This window comes from Taudactylus pleione, unplaced genomic scaffold (genome assembly GCF_031769625.1).
Source record: "Taudactylus pleione unplaced genomic scaffold, aTauple2 ptg000048l, whole genome shotgun sequence".
Lineage (NCBI taxonomy): Eukaryota > Metazoa > Chordata > Amphibia > Anura > Myobatrachidae > Taudactylus > Taudactylus pleione.
In genome coordinates this window covers 1,845,759-1,870,648 of record NW_028284450.1, presented here as the reverse complement: position 1 = coordinate 1,870,648, position 24,890 = coordinate 1,845,759, and the positions used below count along the sequence as shown (strand labels likewise).

Below are 24,890 nucleotides of genomic sequence, written 5' to 3'. Positions count from 1 at the left end.
GAGAGTGGTATGCTAGGCACACAGCAGCTAATGCTGTAGGAGGCATCTGAGGAAAAATATGCCAACTGCTTGCATCGCAGATCCTAAGACGCAGCATCGGATCACCATCGTGGTCGAGATGGTTGCAGCATCGGCCATCAGTTGCAGCTTCTACAACATGACTGTGGGCCTGATTCAGAGATGGACGCAATGTCGATGTTGGATGCAGTGGAGCAATTTTTTGATTGACAGGCTGTGGCTGTTTGAGTGCAAAGCGGGACAGCATCAGACAGCATCCCCGAAAATGGGAGGTGTCAGCCCCATTTTCTGGGCGTGCTGAAGCTAGTGGCTGCTTCCCTGATCACAGCTTCATGGGCTCCTGGCAGCGTGAGTTCACCAGACATTCTGAATAATCTGAGGATTACTGAGATGTCCGATGGTCACGCAGTTGAGAAGATGCTGCATCTTCGGCAATAGTAGCGGATCTCAAAAGCCTGCAGTGGGTGTTTTTTTTACACAAGATGCCTCCTGCAGCTTTTGCATATGCTTATATCATTAAACATTGGAGATGTGTGCAAATATCGGATTTACTTATATCTCTGAATCAGGCCCTTAGACAGTAAAAGTGAACCTGAGTGACTGATTCATACACTTTTTTTATATGATTACAAAAATAATAATAATATTAATAATAATAACACCAACAAAAGGATGACTCTGTTGGTCCACTCTATGTATACTTTAACAACTGCTGTTCTTTAACATTTCACCAGTGCATCTGTTTTGCTAATGCAATTCCATGTTCAATGTCCATCAGATCACGTTGTTTACTTATTACTTTGTGATATGTGATACCCCTGGCTCAACTAAGAGCCAATGGACACTGTTATGTGGGAGGCTGTCACCAGGTGGAGATGCAGTGCGCCAGAAAGAGACAAACTGGTAAAAGAAAGGTATTTGTGGTTGCACGTGCACAGTGCAGTGGGTGAGATGCCGAGGAGTGGAGCAGGAGAGTGGAGTGAGGTAAAGCAGATCTGGAAGCTGAGACTGAGCAAGCAACGATGCTGAGGTGGTGCCGAGTGCCAGGGCCACTGAATACCTCTGATCAAGTGGTAGGGACCGCAGCAGGAGTGCCAGCAGTGTATCTGAGAGATCCAGAAAGGCAGCATGGCAGCACTGACAGCCACAGTAGAGATCTGTGAAGGCTGTGTTAGTTAAATTGATTAAGGGAGACGTCCCTACTGAGAGTGTATTGCACAATTAAGTATATATCTATACCTGTACGAGACTGAGTTATAGATATATATAAATGCTGGCAGTGTGATATATGTGTTAATTGAGCTACCAGTGTACTAAGGGCCTGATTCAGACCCGCTCGCTAGCAAATGGTCGCTCATTGCAGACGATGTTCGCTAATGTGCACATGCGTGTAGTTTGCAATGTCGTGAACAAACTAGTACGAGCGATCGAATTTTGCTCGCTCGCCCGCCCTGCAAAGAAAGCCCAGTGGAATGAGTGACAGGAGAGGCCGTTTGTGTGGTAACGGGCAGGGCAGTAGTAACGGGGAGTGGATTTGTGGACGCAGGCATGCCAGAGTGTATCCACGCCATTTCTGGGGCATGCATAATTAACAGGCAGTGTCATAGCACACGTCACCTGGTTGAAAAATACACTGTAGTGCTCGCAGTGCTTATGGTAGGGTACAGTCAACCGCAAGCGATGCGGTCAGTTCCAATGTACCGATGGTTGAATATACTTCCTGGAGATGATGTACGCTAGTGGGCGGCTAAAGACAGGCTGGTGGACGTCTGTAAACACAAAGTGATTGCTCGCCAAGACATAGTGGGCGTGGTTATGCCTTGCTGAGTGAGCGATCGCCTTGATGTCACTTTGCAAAATTTCCATATGCTGAAAGCGAGCGGCCGCATCTAGCAAGCGGGTCTGAATCAGTCTTTAGTGTAAAAAGAGAGTGAGCCATTTTGTGAGAAGGATTGCTGTAAGAGCTGACAAAAAGCGCACTTGGGACTGAGATACAGATTCTATTGAGTGCTGAAGATAACCATGCTACTAAAGTGGAACTGTATTCATTGTACTTTATAATGGGAAATTTGAAGCTGTTGTTCTCTGGAATCAAAAAAGACCAGCATTATATGCTAATTATGTTACCTTTTTCTATTGTGGATTACAAGCTTATGCATTTAATAGGAAAAGTGACCAACTAGCAAGAGAAAAAACGTGTTCACTTTAATGTTATTAACTGGGGTTATTGCATGTTTAGAGTATAGTGTATTGAAGTAATTTAGAAACTGTATTTTTCATAGTTATAGTCAAAGAAGTGTTGGAGCAGTTACGATAAAGAAGCATATTTAACTATTAGAGAATTATTGCCTATTTACTACCACATTAATAATTACTGTCATATATTTTGTAGTATTTCATTTGTGACGCATTGACTGTTATTTGTATTATGATTATTATTTTCACCATATTGACCTCCCTGGACCCATGTCCTTTTAATCCCCCTTTAATAAATCTACTAGATCATTCTATTTATCAAGGCTTTCATGTTAAGTCATTCTACTGTGTGTAAGGGGCTAGCCTCTCTGTTACAGCCTAAGAAACAGTTTAATATTAAGCTACTAATGATATGATGGCTACTGGATATACAGCATCATCAATTAATCTAAGTCTAAGCCGCAGCATGAATATACTGACAGAAAGGGTTTGGTAATAATCAACAAAATGGCCCCCTTATGATGAATATAACACAATCGATCATAGACAAAATGGCCGCCGGAGGAGGGTGTCATCCAACATACACTCTAGTGCAAGCATTAACAACAGCTAGAGCAAGCTGGAACATTATTGCTATATAAAAACCTATCACAAAATGGCCGCTATAGACGGCGCATGCGCGGAAAAAAAAACGGGGACTCCGAAGCACACTCTAGTGTCAGAAGCATCATCCACATTCATTGGCTATGACGCGCTTGTGCGCGCAACCCGGAAGTGCGGGAAGCAAACACCGGAGCTTCAGACGAATTAATCATCTACTCTATATAAAGGTAGTAAAGAGAAGGGTGGGCACCTTGAAAAAGTCAGTTTAACGGATGAAACGCGTTGGGCCACACCCCTTACCTACAAGAATTTTTCATGAGAGAACTGCTTATATTTTATGCAATTTAGAGACTTTTTTCACAGTTCATGACCCCTGTGTATAGTATGCTGATTTCAAGACTCCCCTGAGTCATAATTTAATAAATAAATTAGTTTTAACCAGACTGGAGTCTGTAGTATATTCCATACTTCATTACTAAGAGTGCAGCAGCATATTCCACACATTCAGTACCCTCATAAGCACCAGCAAGAGCACCGGGATAAGGAGAACCAGCAGGATTGATACATCATATTGGGTAAGTACAAGCCATTTCTTACCTACCTGCACCATTGTGTTCACCATGATCCCTGATACTGTGCCAATATATTATATTTGAGGTGGAATGCGAGCAAGGATACTTATGGTAACATCAAGCATATATAAGAACACCCATCCTACAGACATCACGGACTATAATCCTTTGGGGGCCACGTATTCCTTGGGACTATCGAAAGATCCTTCTCCATAAGAGACAGCAGGATTTTTTGATTGCATACACTCCCGGTCAGGGATAAGGAACACACATCATCTTCGTAACTGTCTAATTATCTTTAAGAACACCCTACCTACAGATTCAAGTCGGGACTTTTTGTTGAAGACATTAGTAGGACATTTTGCAGTCTAACAACATCAAGAAAGTGACTTATTTATTTATCTAATTTATACTTTCATTTACACATTCTAATTGCCCAAGAGCGCACCACTAATAACTATTTATGTAAACATTTATTTGGAAGGTCGGGATACCTCTACTAGTGGAGCAGCTAGGGACGATTTTTCAACAGGATTGAGAGCGCTGTAAACCCCTATTCTTAGCCTAAGAAACATAAGCTCATGGAGTCATTGTCAGAGAAGAAGGAATATCCACTGTATGGTACCATCTAAACCTAGCTTACCTGTGCCCACACCAACACCTTGGTTACATCAGATACACTTCATTAGTCCTTGCATGCCTTTGCCATACAGATTCAGACCTCCAACTGTACATCAGCGTTGTCTGCAAAAAAGCTACTTTGCATAAAATCATCCTGGTGGTCATAATAATTTGTATATAGTAGTACACCACAACTGAATGAAAGCGAAAGTGCACACAGTAAAGGTGCCCACACACATACCGATCTGCACACGATCCCACGATGTGTGCGATTTCCCCTGAACTCTCCCCCGGCAGCTCCCCAGCAGCTCCTATACATGATTTATAGTAAAAAGCATCCAATCTGACTTAAGATCTATCGTGCATCTTAACTTTTTTTTTTTCCCAGTGCATTTTGTCCCAGATTGTCAGATCTGCCCTACTGCAGATCTGACGATGCGATGTGCGACCAGCGAGGACGCGCATCGCATCGTGATCGTGAGTTAGGACTCACGATTTCCTCACGATTTGGCCATATCTTACACGACCTATCGTCATGATCCGTCGGCCAGATCGTGTAAAATATCGCTTTGTGTGTGGGCACCTTAACCTTAAGATGTTTTGAAAATGATGCCTTGACAAAGGTTCATTTAGAACCGAAACATTGGCAAATCATATTGGTGTGCTATAATAAAGCTGATTAATTTTGCTGACATCTGGAGAGTGCCTTTTTTCTTTCCCTATTAAGAAATACTGTGTGTGTGTGTGTATATATATATATATATATTATATATATATATATATATATATATACAAAATCTACTGTGTATGTGACATTTATAGATTTCTACAGTAGTTAGTCACTGAATAAATTATGTGATTGCTAGTGCTTATCACGCCTGACTCCAATTATCCTCTACTACGGGGCTAAAAGCTGTGGTCCTGGGTTGAGGGAGGAATTGGAGGCAAGGGGCCTGGATATACGTTCTCCTCATCCAGTATTGGACATTAATGAGACCTGACCAATGGCGCAGAGTCTAACCTGCCGGGATGTTTTCACCAGTGACCCCTCCAAGCTGGATATGGGTTTCAGCTGCTACCAACAAGCAGGTCACGGTCCTTTGGTCAGGTATCCAATACGAGTGGGAAATGGAGAAGGGTATACCACTGTGGCCCACTGGGAGTATGGACTCTATACCCACAGGTACAGGGTAGCACAAAAGGAATAGTTTCCAGAAGTGGTATAATGACAGACCAAAGGAAAGATCCACTGAGGAGTAGGATACTGCTGGCACTGGAGTAAGATGGTGACTGAGCTGACTGAGAGAGCACTGGCTGCATGGAGTGCGAATACTGGAGCACCATTGGTACAGGAGGTGGACTCTGAGATAGGATTAGAATGGAGATGTACAGAGTACACAGTGTGCGAATCCAGACGCACCGGAGATTGGTCCAGCAATTGTACTCAATAGCATGTACTGAGTACACGATGCGCGAATTCAGACGCACCGGAGAGTGGTATTGAGATGATGATAGCAGTCACTTGAGAACAAGGAACAGGATCCTGGAACAGAATGATGACAAGCATACACTGGAAGTGACGACATTGTACAGGCAACTTCCTGGTGTCCAGAGCCAAGTTATATTAAAGCAAAATCCTTAGAGTGTCACCCGCCACCACACCTGACATCTGACCGCACGAGAAGTCAGGCGAAGAAGGTGCTGGGATGAGTAATGGCCAATCCTAGGCCGAACCCTGACAGTTCCCCCTCTTTTCTGGGTGGACTCTGGATAACCACAAGGCTTATCAGGAAACTTCTTGTGGAACCCTCAAATTAGTTGAGGAACATGAACATCTGAGGCTTTGATCCAAGCCCATTCTTCCGGCCTATATCCTCTCCAGTCAATGAGATATTGAAGGCAATATGATTGGTGTTGAGAGTCAATGATTTTCTCAATCTCAAACTCAACCCCCTGTTGAGTTTGAACTTGAGGTGTTTTGGGTGGACAGCACTGAAATTGATTAAGAACCAGAGGATGCAACAATGAGATATGGAAGGTATTGGAGATCTTCAACTGAGGCGGGAGCTCCAATCTATAAACCACTGGATTAATCACCTTCAGAATACAATAATGTCCAATGAAACAAGGGGCAAATTTCATGCTCTGGATCTTTAAATGAATGTTCTTAGAAGATAACTATACCCTGTCTCCGACTCTTAGAAGGGGAACAGCAAGGCATTTCCAGACCGCAAATTTTTGGTAATTCCCAGAAGCTCTCTTCAGGGAACAATTAATATTTTTCCATACATCCCCAAAGGAATTCACAAGATCGATTACAGCAGGAACTTCCATAGGGGGTAACTCTTGGAAATCAGGTACTCATGGATGTTTACCATATACAGCAAAAAACGGAGTGGTATTGGAAGAAGAATGGTATCTGGAGTTATGGGAGAATTCTGCCCAAGGTAGGAAATCGAGCCAGTCACCTTCTAAAGAGGAAACGAAGAGTCTGATAAAGGTCTCCAGTTCTTGATTCACCCTCTCAGTTTGGCCATTAGTTTGAGGGTGATAGGCATATGAGAATTTCAATCTGACCCCACAAGAGGCACAGAGATTCCTCCAGAACTTAGCAACAAATTGTACCACTCGATCAGACACAATATCCTTTGGGAGACCGTGCAGCCTGAAGACATCACAGATGAATATTTTGGCTACATGTGCTGCCGAAGGAAGACCAACTAAGGGGACAAAATGAGCCATATTTGCAAATCGGTCAACGATCAATCAAATGGTATTATGGCCTTTGGACGGTGGCAATTCAGAGATATAATCCATGGAGAGATGAGTCCAAGGTGCATCAGGAATGGGTAGAGGACATAACGGCCCAAACATCTTTTTGCGAGATACTTTATGTTGTGCACACTTGGCGCAGGATACAATGATATCTCAGACATATTTTTTCATGGTAAGCCACCAGTAGGAATGGTGTAGAAGCTTGAAAGTATTAAAAATGCCCGAGTGACCAGCAAAAAGAGAAGCATGGGCCCATGCCAGCAAATTTTTTTGCAGCACTGGTGCTACAAAGATTCTACCTGGCGGGGGAGACAGGATTTGGGAGGTTGTTAAGATGAGAGGATCCAATGTTGAGCAAATTTGAGGTTGGTGCTCTTCCTCTTGTGGTGATAGAAAGGATCGAGAAAGAGCGTCCACTTTATTTTATTCAAAACCCCTGCCCGAACTGAAGCTTAAAGTTGAACCTAGAAAAGAAGAGGGACCAACGTGCTTGTCTGGCGTTTAATCGATGAGCCAACTGAAGATAGACCAGATTCTTATGATCAGTGATGACGGTAATTGGAAACCTTGCACCCTCTAAAAGGTGCCTCCACTCCTCCAATGCCAAAAGCATGGCCAACAGTTTCTGGTTACCACCATGTACTTTTTCTCATCTGGGGAAAACTTCCAAGAAAAGAACCCACAGGGATGCATTTTTCCATCTTCCAAGGTCTGAGACAATACACTACTCCAACTGAAGAGGCATCTACTTCTAGGATAAAGGGGTTCTCCAGTTGCATTTGGTGAAGGAATGGGGCAATGGAAAAAGCTGTGTTTAAATGTAGGAAGGCTTAGTCTGCAGCAGATGGCCAATAAGAAGGATTGGCTTCTTTTCATGATGGGAACAACCAAGGCGAAGAAATTCGAAATAAACCTGCGATAATAGTTGGAGAAGCCCAAGAACCGTTGAGTGGCTTTCAATGAATTTGGTTGAGGTCAGTCCCGGATGGCACGCAGTTTGTCTGGATCCATTTGGAATTCCCAGAAATGATGTGCCATAAGAAAGGCACGGAAGACTGTTCAAAAAGGCATTTGGAGATCTTTCCATACAGATGGTGGACTCGAAGGTGAGTAAGAACCTCTCTGATGTGAAGTGCAGGTCTTTGGAGAAGATTAGAATGTTGTCCAAATATACCATAATGAATTTATAAAGAATGCCCCTGAAATATCGCTGGTGGGTTACATAGTCCAAATGGCATGACCAAATATTCAAAATGGCCATCTCGAGTGTTGAACGCAATCTTCCACTCATCTCCACCCTTGATGCGAATCACATTATAGGCACCACGAAGGTCAAATTTGATAAAAACATGAGCCCCATGAACCTTGACGAAAAGTTCTGAGATGAGCGGGAGAGGGTATCTGTTCTTAATAGTGATTAGGTTGAGACCTCGGTAGTCTCTGCAGGGTCTGAGCCCTCCATCCTTTTTTTTTCAACAAAAAGAGACCGACTCCAGCAGGAGAGGAGGATGGTCGAATAAAACCTTTAGCCAGATTCTCTTTAATGTAGTCAGACATAGCCACAGTGTCTGGGACAGATAAAGCGTAAATGCGGCCACGAGGTGGCATCTTCCCAGGGTGGAGGTCGATGCCACAGTCCCAGGGGCGAACTGGTCTGCCACTTGTTCGTTAAAGACGTCAGAAAAATCCTGATAGGGTAATGGTAGACAGGATCAGAAAGAACATTTGATTAATCGGTAAGAGGTGGTTTGAAACTTGATGAGTATGCACTGGAAGAACACGGGACAAACATTGACAGAAACAGCCAGGACCTCAAGCCAGGATTTGCATAGTAGCCCAGTTCACCATGGGGTTGTGCTTCTTAAGCCAAGGCAGACCTAGGACTATTTCATAGGAACTTTCTGGAAGAATTAGAAGTTCCAATTTTGAAGGCAACCTATTTGGAGAGACACTGGAGGAGTAATCAAGGAGATAGTGTCTCCGTAAATTACATTGCCGTCTACTCCAGAGATGTTGATTTTATTTGGAACAGAGTGAATGGAATACCTAACGTTACTGCCAAAGCATCTAAATCAACCAAGGCTTTCACCTCTTTTCTCCTTAACTTGTGGGAAATGGTTACTGATAGAAGACTATCCATCAAATGGGATGGCTTGGCTAACTGAACACCCCCAGAAGCAGTTAGGTCTCACATTTCCTGCAAGAAGAGGACAAGTTTTGAGGATGTGTTTCGGGGTTGCATAGTAAAGACAGAGCTTGTGAACTCTAGTTTCTGTGAATCCCCAAAGCATTTTGTATCTGTATACTTTGTCAAGTATTGGCACAGATATGAAACGCGTTGGAGTTTCACAGAGATCCGCTAGATCAGTAGCGCAACATAGTGTTGTCACCCGCCGGTCCACACGGTGGAACCTGACAGTCCAGCCCGACAAATGAACACTTCGGCGGCAGCAGCGTTCAGACCTGCCATACAAGCACGGGAAACCAAGAGGTAAGGGACAGATAGGTCTAGATCTTATGCTCCACATCTCGGTTCCTATGTTTAACAGCCACAGCTGGAGCACTAACAGGGACTCTTCACTTACCCTATAAAGGGCTATAAACATTATTAAAGGTTATAAAGGTGCATCTAATTGTATATATTTTTTACACAGAGTAGAACAAATTCACACATAGGGGCATATTCAATTAGATGCGAAAAGTCAGCCACTTTTTGCATGCTGTACTTTTCACCATCATCGCTGGTTTTACCTGCGGAAAAGTTTTGCACGTATCCCCGCGTATTGCCCTGTTCAATTCTAAAGGACGTGAAAACGGGACCCGGCGAAACACAAACAGGTGAAAAGTGCTGTCAGTTTTGGGGAAATCATCCTGACACCCCCAAAAGATGCACTAACATTGAGGATCACTGTAGATACCCCGAATAGCCCTGCTGAAGCTATTTGGGGTACTTAAATTCTTTCAGTAGCTGCTAATTTGCGTATTTGCACAAGTGATGAAGAATAGCATTTATCCATTTTTTTGGTGAAAATAAGTAGTCCCAGCAAATTTGGGGTACATGAAAATGGGTGCAAGCATAGTTAAAAGTCGCTAACTTGTTGTTTTAAAATAAGTTAAAAACGCACCTTCAGCAAGCACCTGCAATAATAAAAACACCCGCATACTTGTAGACACCCCCAAAGTCTATTTCACTAGTTTTTAAGTTTGTACCCCAACTTTGAACTTTTTTGCTCCCCTTTTTCAAAGTCATATTTTGGGGTGCTCTTTAAAAAAGTTTAGGATTTTTTTTACGCTTTTTTTATCCTTTGGGGATCTGTTCTACGGGTGCAGGGTGGGGACCTTTGCACCCAAAAAACGCAATTCTGCACTTTTTTTTGACTGCTTTTTTTTAGTCGAAACTTTTCCGCCTTGTTCATTGCATTGAGTTTCCGCACCCACGAAAAGTCGCCAAAATTGAATACGGGGATAAGTTTTCGCATGGCGAAATGACATCACCGACGAAAGTTTTTATTCAGTAGAACACAGATTGTCACATACATTTTCCAGCGCTCGTTTATTCACCAATGTACTAATAGATTTAACTTAGCTGCTTTAAAATAAATCAAAGGAGCGGAGAGTACTTGTGTGCATGCGCAGGTCTCATTTTTCTTTCTTCTTCCAATGCACTTCACTATCGTCACTGCGACTTGTGCACAGTGCTGCTTCCCCTCCTCCTGCACACACAGCTCTTCTCAGTGGGTAGCGTAGCGGCAGCCCCCCAGAACACCACAGGTAGGAGACATCACTGACATCATTATTTAAATATGCTATATTTAATCTTGTCCTGTTATGAGAATTGTTATCTTTATTGTTACAGAAGACCTTTCTCTTGTTGGTATTTACTAGGGGTGAGCGGGTTCGGATTTCTGAAATCCGAACCCCCCCGAGCCCCCCCGATCCGAGGCCGATCCGAGTCAGGCTCGACTTTTCCCCCCTGACTCGGATCTGAAATCGAGGCAAAACGTCATCATCCCGCCTTCCGGGTCTCGCGGGTTTTAGACCATATATAAGGTACCCACGTCGGCGCCATTTTCTCACTCGGCTGTGGACAGTGAAGAGGGAGGGTGAGAGTTAGGGCTGGCTGGGCTGTGTAGTGTAGTGTAGTGTAGTGCAGAGTAGTGTAGTGCTGTGCTGTGCTGCGCTGTGCTGCTGTTGTCCATAGGGGCTGTGTCCACTACTTCAAAGTCCTGTGCAGTGTCCCAGTCCTAAAGGGGTGCTGTAGTGTTGTCCAGGGGGTGCTCTGTCCGTCAGGGGTGCTCCCCCCAAGTGCTAAAAAAAATAAATATTTTTTCTGTGTTTGTGAATTGTGTGCGCAGTAGCCGCACGTGCATCAACAAAGTAGTGCCAAGCATGTGCCTGTGTCATAAATAAAGGGCCGGCTGGCTTGACCGTTAAAGGGTGCTGTAACCCCCAAAGTACACTCCAAACCAAATAAAAAAATATTTTCTGTGTTTGTGAATTGTGTGCGCAGTAGCCGCACGTGCATCAACAAAGTAGTGCCAAGCGTGCGCCTGTGTCATAAGTAAAGGGCCGGCTGACTTGACCGTTAAAGGGTGCTGTAACCCCCAAAGTACACTCCAAACCAAATAAAAAAATATTTTCTGTGTTTGTGAATTGTGTGCACAGTAGCCGCACGTGCATCAACAAAGTAGTGCCAAGCGTGCGCCTGTGTCATAAGTAAAGGGCCAGCTGGCTTGACCATTAAAGGGTGCTGTAAACCCCAAAGTACACTCCAAACCAAATAAAAAAAAATTTCTGTGTCTGTGAATTGTGTGCGCAGTAGCCACACGTGCATCAACAAAGGAGCAGCACCAAGCGTGCACCTGTGTCCCATAAGTAAAGAGCCGGCTGGCTCATTTCTTAAAGGGTGGTGTAACCCACAAAGTGCACTACTCTCCAGCAAAAATAAAAAAATATTTTGTGTGTTTGTGTGCGCCTTAGCCGCACGTATATATCAAATCGATATAACATGAATGGAGGACCAAACTTACTCCGATAAAAATAAAATAGAGAAAGATCAAGAACCACTTCCTCCTAGTGCTGAAGCTGCTGCCACTAGTCATGACATAGACGATAACATGCCATCAACGTTGTCTGCCAAGGCCGATGCCCAATGTCATAGTAGAGGGCACATACAATCCCAAATGGCAAAGTTCAGGAAAATGACCTTGAAAAAAACATTTAAATCATCTGAAGAGAAACGTAAACTTGCCAATATGCCATTTACGACACGGAGTGGCAAGGAATGGCTAAGGTCTTTCCCTATGTTCATGACTAGTGGTTCAGCTTCACATGACGATAGAAGCCCTCCTCCCACTAAGAAAATCAAAAGAGTTAAGCTGGCAAAAGCACAGCGAAGAACTGTGCGTTCTAAGAAGATATCACAAATCCCCAAGGAGAGTCCAAGTGTGGTGGCGGTTGCGATGCCTGACCTTCCCAGCACTGGACGGGAAGAGGTGGCTCTTTTCACCATTTGCACGCCCCCTGCAAGTGCTGAAAGGAGCACCCACAGTCCACTTGCTGATATGCAAATTGAAGATGTCACTGTTGAAGTACAACAGAATGAGGATACTGGTGTAGCTGGCGCTGAGGAGGAAGTTGGCGAGGAGGATTCTGATGGTGATGTGGTTTGTTTAAATCAGGCTCCGGGGGAGACAGTTGTTGTCCGTGGGATGAAAAAGCCCATCACGGTCATGCCTGGGCAGAAGACCAAACATTCCACCTCTTTGGTCTGGCAATATTTCTATCCAAATCCGGACAACAACTGTCTTGCCATATGTACCATATGTAAAGGTGAAATAAGTAGGGGTAGGGACGTCAACCACCTAGGAACATCCTCCCTTATACGGCACCTGCAGCGCGTTCATAAAAAGTTACTGTCAAGTTCAGAAACTTTGGCTAAGACCGTAAGCAGTCCAGGGACACCTAAATCCCGTTGTCCTGTTGTATCCAAGCGCCTGCAAACCACACCGTCAACTCCCTCCTCGTCAATTTCCTCCTTAGTCAGGATCGGAAGTAGTCCTGCAGGCCATGTCACTGGCATGACTGACTCTCCTATCCGGGATTCTTCCGGAGGATCCTGCATTGCTACGCCTCCTGCTGCCGCTGCTGCGTTGCTGCTGCTGGGAGTCGTTCATCATCCCAGAGAGGAAGTAGGAACACGACTACTTTTACTAAACAATTGACCCTCCAACAGTCCTTAGCGAGGAGGATGAAGTACGACAGCAGTCATCCTGAAGCAAAACGTATAACTGAGGCCTTGACTGCTATGTTGGTGTTAGACGTGCGTCCGGTATCCGCCATTAGTGCAGAGGGATTTAGACAATTGATGGAGGTAGTGTGTCCCCGGTTCCAAATCCCGTCTAGATTCCACTTCACTAGGCAGGCGATACCGAGACTGTACAGAAACGTCAGAAAAAGTGTCCTCAGTGTCCTGAAAAATGCCGTTGTACCCAATGTCCACTTAACCACGGACATGTGGACAAGTGGAACAGGGCAGACTAAGGACTATATGACTGTGACAGCCCACTGGGTAGATGTATCACCTTACGCAGCAACAGCAGCAGCGTAACCAGTAGCAGCATCTCAGAAACGCCAGCTCGTTCCAAGGCAGGCTACGCTGTGTATCACCGGTTTCAGTAAGAGGCACACGGCCGACAACCTCTTAGAGAAACTGAGGGAAATCATCGCCCAGTGGCTTACCCCACTTAGACTCTCCTGGGGATTTGTGATATCTGACAACGCCACCAATATTGTGCTGGCATTACATCTGGGCAAATTCGAGCACGTCCCATGTTTTGCTCACACAATAAACTTGGTGGTGTGGAATTTTCTGAAAAGCGACAGGGGCGTGCAGGAGACGCTTTGGGTGGTCCGAAAAATTTCTGGCCACTTTCGCCATTCAGCGACTGGAGCGCCAGCAAACACTCTTGAACCTGCCCCGCCATCACCTGAAGCAAGAGGTTGTGACGCGGTGGAACTCAACCTTCTATATGCTTCAGAGGATGGAGGAGCAGCAAAAGGCCATACAATCCTATACATCCACCTATGACATAGGCAAAGGAGGGGGTATGCACCTGACTCAAGCGCAGTGGAGAATGATTTCCGTGTTGTGCAAGGTTCTCCAGCCCTTCGAACTTGCCACACGTGAAGTCAGTTCGGACACTGCCAGCTTGAGTCAGGTCATTCCCCTCATCAGGCTTTTGCAGAAGCAGCTGGAGAAAGTGAAGGAGGAGCTAAGACGGAGCGATTCCGCTCGGCATGTGGGACTTGTGGATGAAGCCCTTCATTCGCTTTGCCAGGATTCCAGGGTGGTCAATCTGTTGAAATCAGACCACTACATTTTGGCCACTGTGCTCGATCCTAGGTTTCTCTTTCCGGCCGACACAAGCCTGCAGAGGTGCAAAGACCTGCTGGTGAACACACTGTCAGCTGAAGCGGAACGTGACACGTCAACAGCTCCTTCTTCATTTTCTCCCGCAACTGGGGCTGCCAGGAAAAAACGTAGCTATCCTAAGCAACCCGCTGGCGGTGATGCAGGGCAGGCAGGACCAAGTTTGGACATCTGGTCCAGACTGAAGGACCTGGCAACAATTTCTGACATGTCTACTGTCACTACATATGATACTGTCACCATTGACAGAATGGTGGAGGATTACATCAGTGACAGCATCCAAGTAGGCATGTCAGACAGTCCATACCTGTACTGGCAGGAAAAAGAGGCAATTTGGAGGCCCCTGTACAAACTGGCTCTATTTTACCTGAGTTGCCCCCCCTCCAGTGTTTACTCCGAAAGAGTGTTTAGTGCAGCCGGGAACCTTGTCAGCGAAAGGCGTAGGAGGTTGCTTCCACAAAATGTGGAGAAGATGATGTTCATCAAAATGAATTATCAACTCTTCCAGGGAGACCAGCCTCCAGAACATACAGAGGGACCTGTGGTGGTGGATTCCAGTGGGGATGAGTTAATACTCTGTGAGGATGAGGAATCGGTTGATGAGGAGGATGAGGACGACATCTTGCCTCCGTAGAGCCAGTTTGTGCAGGGACAGATTAATTGCCAGCTTGTTTTGTGGGGGCCCAAACGAACCAATCATTTCAGCCACAGTCGTGTGGCAGACCCTGGCACTGAAATGATTGCTTTGTTAAAGTGTGCATGTCCTGTTTATACAACATAAGGGTGGGTGGGAGGGCCCAAGGACAATTCCATCTTGCACCTCTTTTTTTTCTTTGCATTATGTACAGTTTGGGGCCTAGTTTTTAAAACTGCCATTCTGTCTGCCACTGCAGTGTCACTCCTAGATGGGTCACGTGTTTGTGCCGCCCACTCGTGTCGCTTAGCATAGTCATCCAGCTACCTCGGTGCAACCTTTTGGACATAAAAACACTATTGTGAGGTGTGAGGTGTTCAGAATAGACTGGAAATTTGTGGAAATTAAGGTTATTGAGGTTAATAATAGCATAGGAGCACAAAAACCAGCACATTCTGTGATTTTAGCTGTTTTTATGCTTTTTTAAAAAAAAATACAGATCCAAAACACAAAACCCAGAACCCAAAACACGGAAGGGTGGTTTTGGCAAAACCAATCCAGATCCAAAACACGAAGAAAGATCCAGATCCAAAACCAAAACACAAAACACGAAAAGGGGCCGGTGCACACCCCTAGTATTTACTAGATCTTACCAATGACAAAGCCCTACTTGTTCCTGTCTCCTTGCAGCGTTTTCAGATGTACCAAGCAGTATTACAGTACCTATGCCTAATTAATTGTTATATTAATTTCAGCCTTACAGCTGTACAGTATAAAAGTATAATGATAAGGATGCCTCACCGTGTTCACAATTAGGTCCATAGAATCCTGCCTCACAAGCACATGTGTAATTGTTGATTGTCTCAATGCATTCTCCATGACCACTGCATGATACTTTTTCACATGATGCTATGAAAAGAAAAAAAATTATAAAAAAACGTGGTTAAAATTAGCTTAATTTCTAAAAAGCTAATCTCTCTTAATTACATTGATACTGTCAGTTCTTAAAGTGGTCCTAGAGAAGTGGTGGAACTCAGCGCCCACACTCGGTGCAAAGTCAATAAAGGGACAGAGCGCGCCGTAGGTGCATGTTGAAAAAAGGGGCGTTGTCTCAAAAGAAAGAAATGTGGTCACATAATAGTATTCCTGATACAAATTACGCCACACCGTAGCACATTCTTGATTCACATTACACCACATACTAGTGTCCCTTTTTCATGTAAGACACACAGCAGTGCCCCTTTTACACAATGCCCACATTTGTGCCCCTTATACACAAGGCCCACAGTAGTAGTGCCCCTTATACAATGCCAACAGTAGTGGTGCCCCTTATACAATGTCCACAGCAATAGTGCCCCCTACATATAATGCCCACTGTAGTGGTGCCCCTTATGCATTGCCATCAGTAGTGGTGCCCCTTATGCAGTGCCTCCAGTAGTGGTAGTGCCCCTCCATCACAGTATATTCAAGCAGAATGGACCAGGGTGGTACCCTTCAGATTTCTCTCCCCAAAAAAATGTGCACTACTAAATATGGGAGATACCTATTGTTGTCCATCCTTGTTACATTCAGGGGATCCTAAATATTTGGGTGTACCACCCAAAAACATGTGTTTTCGGGGGATATCCCACAAATATTCTTTAATAAGGTGTTTTCAGGGGATATCCCACAAATATTCTTTAATAAGGTGTTTTCAGGGGATATCCCACAAATAATCTTTAATTAGGTGTTTTCGGGGTATATCCTACAACTATACTTTAATAAATATGCCCCTAATAAAGAACCACACATCTGAAGGTTAATGTACATCTAGTTATGTAACAATTTACAGTATGAGATTTAGCCATGGGCAGATTGAGAACAGGCATCATCTGGTGTTTTTCTTTTAAACTTGTATTCAACTTGCTTCAACCTGCTTTTCTTCTAAAAGAGAACAGTGTGCATCTAACAATGGAGCACAAGGAATTACTGAGGTGTTTGAAAGGGAAAAGAATGGAGGGCAACCTGCTAGCCAAGCCTATTCTGCGTAACTGAGATACCTCATTGCTATGTGTTACCACATGCATGGTTTCACCTACTGCCAATTTGACCCAGCCTATCAACAATTTGGCACTGCCTACAACATGAGGTCCATTTCAAAATATTTTCCATGGCAACATCATTTTTCAGTCTGCCCCTGAATTTGGGCATTAGTATAATAGTACTTTATAATTAAATTCAGGCTTATTCAGTGATTATTTCAAATCAATCAAACTCGATTAGTAGTGATTTACTCCCAGAGCAGGTGATATAGAAGGCTTCACAAATACTCCTGTGCAGTATACTGTATAGTACCTCAGCACCTCCTCCACGCTGTGTGATGCCCCACTGCACCGAAAGGGACAGTGTCAGCAAATAGAGGCAGTGGGTTCTTTGTCATATTCTGCTATAAAGAACAAGACTCATTCCCGGGAACAAACCTGCTGGATAACTTTAAAACACAGTTGCACTACATGGGTCTGAATGGTGTCTGTGTGTGTGAAGCATAAAGGGTTCTGGGATTCAGGGGAAGGTGATCCTGATGCTGAACTAGTCAGCCAGGTGATGGAGAGCTGGCAATGTTTAGTTTAGTGTCAAGGAGCCATATGCTGGATGTAAATGTGCTGCCATAACATTTTGCATCAGTAAAAAGCCATCTAACAAATACAACTGCTATATATATAGTGACCACATACCCCAAGTACTTTGAAGTCATTGCAAAACTTTAAGGCCCCCAAAGGCTTAGGCACTAGCACAATTGGATTGTTCTATTCACTACTCCTATAACCCCTAGGTGCAGAATTTCTTCTACTTCTCATTTTACTGCAGCTCATTTAGCCTCAGGAATGTGATATAGCCTGTGTTTTATCACTACCCCTGGCAGAATAAATATATCATGCTGGATTATTTGGATTTTCCAGGGAGGGTAGAAGAAACATGCTGTTATTGTGTCTGTAACCTCTTGTTTTTGGCTGAGACTCAACAAGGCTTCATTGGGTACCTGACAGCCTGTAGTTTTTATGGCCAACAGAGAGGGTTGACTGACACTCAAGAACATCATATCTACGCTTTTGTAGTTGTTAAGCCTGGTTCATATGTCCTTTGAGAAGTGGCTCAATTTGCCTTAAGCAACCATAAAGTTGAGACACAAATTGAACAAAGTAATGCTCTTGGGACGGCTGCTGCTCCCACCCTTCCTTTAAGAGATATAAAATTCCCCTGGGTCGTCTACCATAAATGAGTTCAAAGGGGCCCCATAGATGCTTGTGGTACCTCCCGAACTGCAAACATTAGATAGGGTAATAGCAGGTTCCAGTCTTGTTTATCCTGGGACACCACCCATCTTATCATCTGCTTAAGGGTTTGATTAAAGCATTCCACCAAGCTGTCTGTTTGTGCGTGATACACCCTGTTTGTGCGTGATACACCAAGGTGGCAACTCTATTAACCCCCAACAGACGACACAGATCTTTCATTAGTTTAGACATAAAATGTGTGCCCTGGTCAGTCAAGACCTCTTTTGGGATTCACAAATGGGTATATAGCATCACCAACTCCAAGCAAAAGTGCTAGATTTAATATTTCATAGCGGTATGACCTTCGGGTACCTGGTAGCGTAATCAACAACCACTAAAATATATTGAAGCCCATGAGCAGACTTTTACACTGGTACTACCGAATCCATACCAAGCCTCTTGAAAAGAACAGATATAATAAGTAAGGCAACCAAGACTGCTCGAAACCCTGGCAGGGGTGCCGTCTTTTGTCACACTGGGCAATATTTTTTACTGCAGCATAAATACCTGGCCAAAAGAACCTTAACTGGATTTGTTGGAGAGTTTTCTCCTCTCCTAAATGGCCACCCCACAAATGTGTGTAAGCTGCCCTCAGCACTATTTGCTCAGGACCAGAAACTACTCTATCTTTTTACGCTGCAAATAAGTTACTCGATACAACAAATTATTATTTAACACAAAATATGAAACTGCCTTCAGGTGGCAAGGCAGTTTCTTTTTTACCATTTACCATTACAACATTTTCAAAAGCATTTATGAGATTCTCCTCATTTTGCTGATCCCGAGCAAAGTCCTGTAAGTAAATATTTTCATCAATGAGTGACCAATTCACTTCCACTGCCCATCCTTCTTCATGTTCACCGGCCAAGGAAGGTTTTGTAGATACAGAACTTTGGCACCTCAACTATTGGCTTCCTTTTCGTTGTCACGCCATGAATAGCAGGAAATTGTGGCCCAAGATCAATGGATAGGTAGACCTAGCTACAGTAGCTACTATTTTAAATGGTTGTCCTTTTAACACCACCTGAAGTTGTACTCAAGGGTATTCTTCCACATGTCCATGGATACATAACACCTTTACCGAAGGTAAGACTTGGTCAGCCCCTCTTGGAACTAGATTAGCTGAAATAATAGACAATTCGCTACCTGTATCAATCAAAGCCCAAACCTCCTGGTCTTCAATCTGTACAATCATATGACAAAGGGTGGTTTCTGCCAAGGAGGTATTTCCTACAAACATGCTGATAACAGGTCGGGCTGATTTACCCATACTACAGTCCATAGTCTCACCATGGTTGGGGCAGTCCCATCGTAAATGGCTGGTCTCACTGCAATCAAAATACACTGTTGGTAGCAATTTATCCATTATGACAACCAGGACCTGAGTCCTGGGCCTAGGAACTGGTCATAACCCTTGTTAGTTTTTTCTAGTTTTTCAAGGGTCAGAAACTGTTCAATAACCACAAATGCTTGTGAGTCAGTCTGAAGAGCCCACTGTTGCACAGGTCTAAAGCAACCACTTCCACTATACGATGGGGGGTGTTTTTGTCCGGCTGTAACCAAGCTCTACTTAGTCTGGCTAGTTCTGCCAGTTGAACCCTCGGGGTCTCAGAGGGTTTCAGATGCCGATCATGAAATTTAGATTTTCTGGGGCCCCTGGTGAGTATAGCTTCTTTTAGGTGAGGATAAGAGTTGGCTTCTGACAGGCAGATCAACATAGGCCCTCTGGGCATCCCATGTAAGACAGGGAGCTAGCTTTGCCGCCCAAAGGCCCTCTGGCCATTTTATCCTGGCGGCAGTGCATTCAAAGGTGCACAGAAATGCTTCTATGTCGTCTGATGGTATCAGCTTATGCAACACTTCTTGCTCCTGTCCACCTTTTCTTATCTCTGCCAATTCCTCATGCAGCAACTGGATCTGGGGTTGTTGGCCCTGTAATTAAATCTCTCTGACCAGCCAGTTTCTCCCACAAATAATATAGCAGCTAGCTATACTACCAAAGTACACATTCACAGAACAAACGCTAATGTTGAGCTGTGAAACCCCTTAATGGCCGGCGTGCCACACTAACTTTTTCAACTGCTGTCGGTCACCTTATCTGGGCTTCTGTCTATAACAACCACCAGTTATTCCCACAGAGTACAACGCACTCAATGGTACTCAGGATGCCACCAGGTCTAAACCTTCAGAAGGTAGGGTCTTATACAAACAGCAGGAGTTCACAAGGTAAAACTGGAGTAGTACAAAGATAATATTAACCACATAGCAGCTTGCAGCTGTGGACACAAGCAAGATAGAATGCATACTAATAAACAGGTAGCTTGAATATCAGCAATAGTAAGTAATAATATTACAGGGTAATTACCATAGAGTAGTGTGCACTGCAGACAATAACAGAATATGATTGCATATAAACACAGTGGCAATCACAAACAACAGATATATTGCAAGATAGTATAGCAATAAACTCATGCAACTGGCAGTATGGAATTGCAGCATAACATATAATGCAGAATGGAATAGCAATATATAAACCAGTGTATGTTGTGCAGAGTGCAACAGGATCAACAAATATGTACATATATTGCAAGATGGAATAGCAACAGTAAAGAACAAAAATGGTGAGCATAGTGGATTTGCAGTACAATAAATGTTCCAGGTAAACTTGCAACAGATACAGGTAATGCAAGGCAGAGCCAGGACAGGAATGGGGAATACCAAACAGCTTGAACAGGTACCGGATGGCATGACTTCCACAAGAAACTATCTCCGGCAAGGCAAGAATGGGCTGACTGCCCTATAACAGAAGTCAGATCCAATCTCATGTGAGCAAATGAAACCAGCCTCTGGTATTTACCACTATGAGCAGCTGAGTGCTGCATGTTCACAGAGGCTTCCCAGCTGAGAGCAATCAGCCTAAAATTACTCACTGTGGCTGTCTTTGCCTGTTAACCCTCTCAATTGTGACTGGAATCTACAGCAGATATGAGCTGTTGCAATGGCTTATAACATGGGTTTTGGTTTTAATTCATCATTGTGTTCTGGTTTTGGTTTTGCCAAAACCACCCTCAAGTGTTTTGGTTTTGGAACTGTATTTTTTTTTTAAAATTATAAAACAACTAATATCATATAATTTGGGCCAGTTTTTGTTCCTGCAGTATTACTAACCTCCATAACATTATTTCCAGTCAATTTTGACCACCTTACTGCTCACAATATTGTTCACCAATATTATACAAAGGCTGGCTGTCTAAACTAAGCAACAGAGCAGTGGCACAAACACATGGCGGTTTAAAAGACCATAGCAATCTATGAAACATTGAAACACAGCAGTGACAGACAGGATGGCTGTTTAATAAACTATATGACCCCATAGAAACCAAGAATGTTTTCATTAATCAAGAACTACTGTACAGTAGATCTGAGGGCAGTTCAGAGAAATGGAGGTGGAATATGTATGCAATGGAAGGCAGGTAAAGGAAGGAAGGAATGATTACAGTAGCTTAGTAAATTAAATATAATTGTTTGATTGCCAAAGAAAATTGAAGATAAAATAGACAAAAAAAAATAAAAACTACAGCATTATGGACCTTATTTGGTATTATTCAGTAATATGCACTAGATAAATTATTTACGGCAGTCAACATAAATGCTTTTTGACCATGTATAAGCAGAAAATCTTCTGTTTGCTGACTAGATTTATGTAGGAAAAAAAACATATTATTATCCCTCATACTCAGACTCTCTGGTGCACCTCATAAATGTACTAGAGGGGTGTGTTACCAAATTATGAAGGAGGGATGGAGGGGGGTAGTAAGGCCAGTGGGTCAGCCTCCTAATATTTGTTAGTGTAAGATAGGCTGATTTGGAGTTTCAACTTAGCAGTGCAACTTTTTAGTTGCTTGGTTTATTGTTTCAACCCTTGTCAAATAATCCCTGGCTATTAACATTGTATTCTTTTCTAGTTAAAAATAGTTTACAAATTAGTAATATATTAGAGCAATAACCAATAAAAATGTTTGTCTATGCAAAAAAGAATGTCCCTAATGCTCCCCAAAAATACAGCTGATAATTAAAAGAAAAGAGTTGCAAGATGGAATTGATATTGGGCCCTCCTACCCAGCCTTATGTTATTTATAAAAAAAAACATGCACAGTTTAAGAAACCTCGTACTTCAGTGATAGGGACTGACACTTTGTGGCTGAAGTGATTAGTTTGTTTAGGCCCCCACAAAACAAACTACAAATGAGCTTAAGGTGTTCATGAACTCACTGCAAAGGACATAACAGGGAGGATGTTCTTAAATGGTTAATATCCCTACCTCTACTTACTTTGGCTTTACAAATACTACAGATGACTTGACAATTGTTGTCAGGATTTGGGTAAACACAAATCCACACATAAGAGGTGAATTTTTTGCTCTTTTGCCCAGGCATGACAATGGCCTTCTTCTTATCACTAGCAAGAACAGCTTCCACTGGTGCCTGACTTAGACAAACAAAATCCTCATCATCAACATCCTCATTAGAGCTGGCATTAGCTACACATATATCCCCCTCATCCTGTTGCACTTACTCAGTAACATTCTCAATTTCTGTGTCACCATCTTTACTTGTGCTGCTCATCCCCACTTGGCAGAGGGTTCAGAAATGGTGGAAGGAGGCTTCTCTATGAGAACAGTATCTGAAATGTCAGATTCACACATAGCACTTCTGGAACCATTACTGGGGGGGCACTATGTAAGGGGCACTAATGGAGGCCTGCATAAGGGGGACCACTAATGGGGGCCTGCATATCGGGGACCACTATTTGGGGGGCACTGTGTAAGTGGCACTAATGGGGGCCTGTAGAACGGGGACACTACTGGGGGGGCACTGTATAAGAGGCACTAATGGGGGCCTGCATAAGGGGGACCAATAATGGGGACCTGCATAACGGGGTCCACTACTGAGGGGGCACTATATAAGGGGCACTACTGGAGGCCTGCATAAGGGGGACCACTCCTGGGGGCATTGCCTAGGGGGGACTGTATAAGGGGCACTGCATTAAAGTGCATATGGAATGGAATGTTCCCAGAGTGATGAAAAAGGGGTGTGTCATGTTGACACCACCCATTATTCAGTGGCCAGGCCCTTGTGGCATGTGGCCACGCCCATTTTTTTTGCACGCACATAGGGGGGGCTCCTTTTTTTAATTTGCCCTGGGCAATACTCTAGTTACGCCACTGTCCATAACCCTCTAGATCTGATGCCAGGAAGATGATGTTTTGTCTCATGGCTCGGATCCACTCATAATAGGTCAATTCGGGTGGGTTCCACATACATATGAATATTCCCAACAGACCCCACATATTATAATATCTGCTGCGGTCCCTCCTTAAATCCTTAGGTTGCGTACTATTTCTGGGGACCACCCCAAAATCGGGCATTCAGGGAATATTCTGCAGATATACTCCAATAAATATGCAGCTAAATGTGATCGGGGTGCTACAGTGTGTTGTATTTGCGGCAGTGCAAAAAAAGTTTGATATGTAAGTTGTATATACTAAACATTTGTTCATACAAGGATTGAAAATTAAGAACAGTACCAGAGAATGTGATTTCAAGGTACAAGGGGTTCATTTTATAAAGACATACAGTAAGTTCACTTTTCCACATAAATAAAAAGTAATACAAACAATGTTTTAGCTAGCTCGAGTAGTAATAATAACAATAATAATATACACAAAAATCCTAGTCAGTGGCCTTTTCTATAAACATGAAAGTAACCACTGGTAAGTGATAAAACTGCTATTAGGACTTCATCCCCTAGATCAGAGGTTCCCAAACGCGATCCTCAACAGTTCAGGTTTTAGAGATATCCATGGTTAAGCACAGGTGGTTAAATCAAATTCACTGAGGTACTAATTAAGTCACCTGTGCTTAACCATGGATATCTCTAAAAACCTTAAGGATATTGAATTTAAACCTCTACACGCTCCTGCCTATAACCTCTACAGAATCCTGCCTATAAACCTCTACTGAAACCTGCCTATAAACCTTCTAGGTTTTGACGCTATTTGCGTATGCAGTCATACAGTAAATAAATGCCTTCAGACCTTGAACATGTGTTTCCAAAGCACAAAGTATTATTCAAGTAAAGTACAGTTAGTTACACGCTGTGATCTAAGTACAATTTAGCGCAAAGAAATTAAACAGACCCAAGATACAGTTATACATACGCACGCGCACGGGGACCAGTTACCGGCATCCATAAGAAACCTCCATCAACAGCATCAGCATGAAGACTCCAGATTGGGGTCAGAACCCACATATATATACCCTTATAGAAATAGACTATACAATAGAAAAGTTTGGCATGGTTTCATTGGTTCCCAGTGCGGGTGCATCTGTTACAGGATATTTAACAGGTTGATTCAAATGGACACAGACCAGCCTCCAACAGCCTTTGTCTCCTTTTTCCCCCTGCATGCAAATCTAGGCTGTTAATTTTACAAAGTACATTTTGGTGTTTTAACTTTCTACGGTCCATAAGTTGAGAATGCATGTTGCAATCTTCACACCGATGATACCGGGAAGCTGTTGAGAAAGTGCAGATCAAACACCAAACACGGTTTAGTTATCATGCATTAAGCATAAGATACTAAATAACCTTTGTTCACAGCATTTGTAACAAATGAATAAAACTTGAATCTTATGCTTTAAAGCTATAAAACCTTTTATGTG

The 24,890-nt window shown here is 43.4% G+C and overlaps 1 protein-coding gene across 1 annotated transcript in view; it reads right to left on the bottom strand.

The window, feature by feature from the left end:
- Positions 1-24,890, bottom strand: part of SELL (selectin L) — a 279,488-nt gene that overhangs the window by 194,728 nt on the left and 59,870 nt on the right. Inside the window, exon 4 of the mRNA XM_088460537.1 lies at positions 15,653-15,760. Coding sequence (XP_088316663.1) covers positions 15,653-15,760 — 108 coding nt within the window. The remainder of the gene's footprint in view (positions 1-15,652; positions 15,761-24,890) is intronic.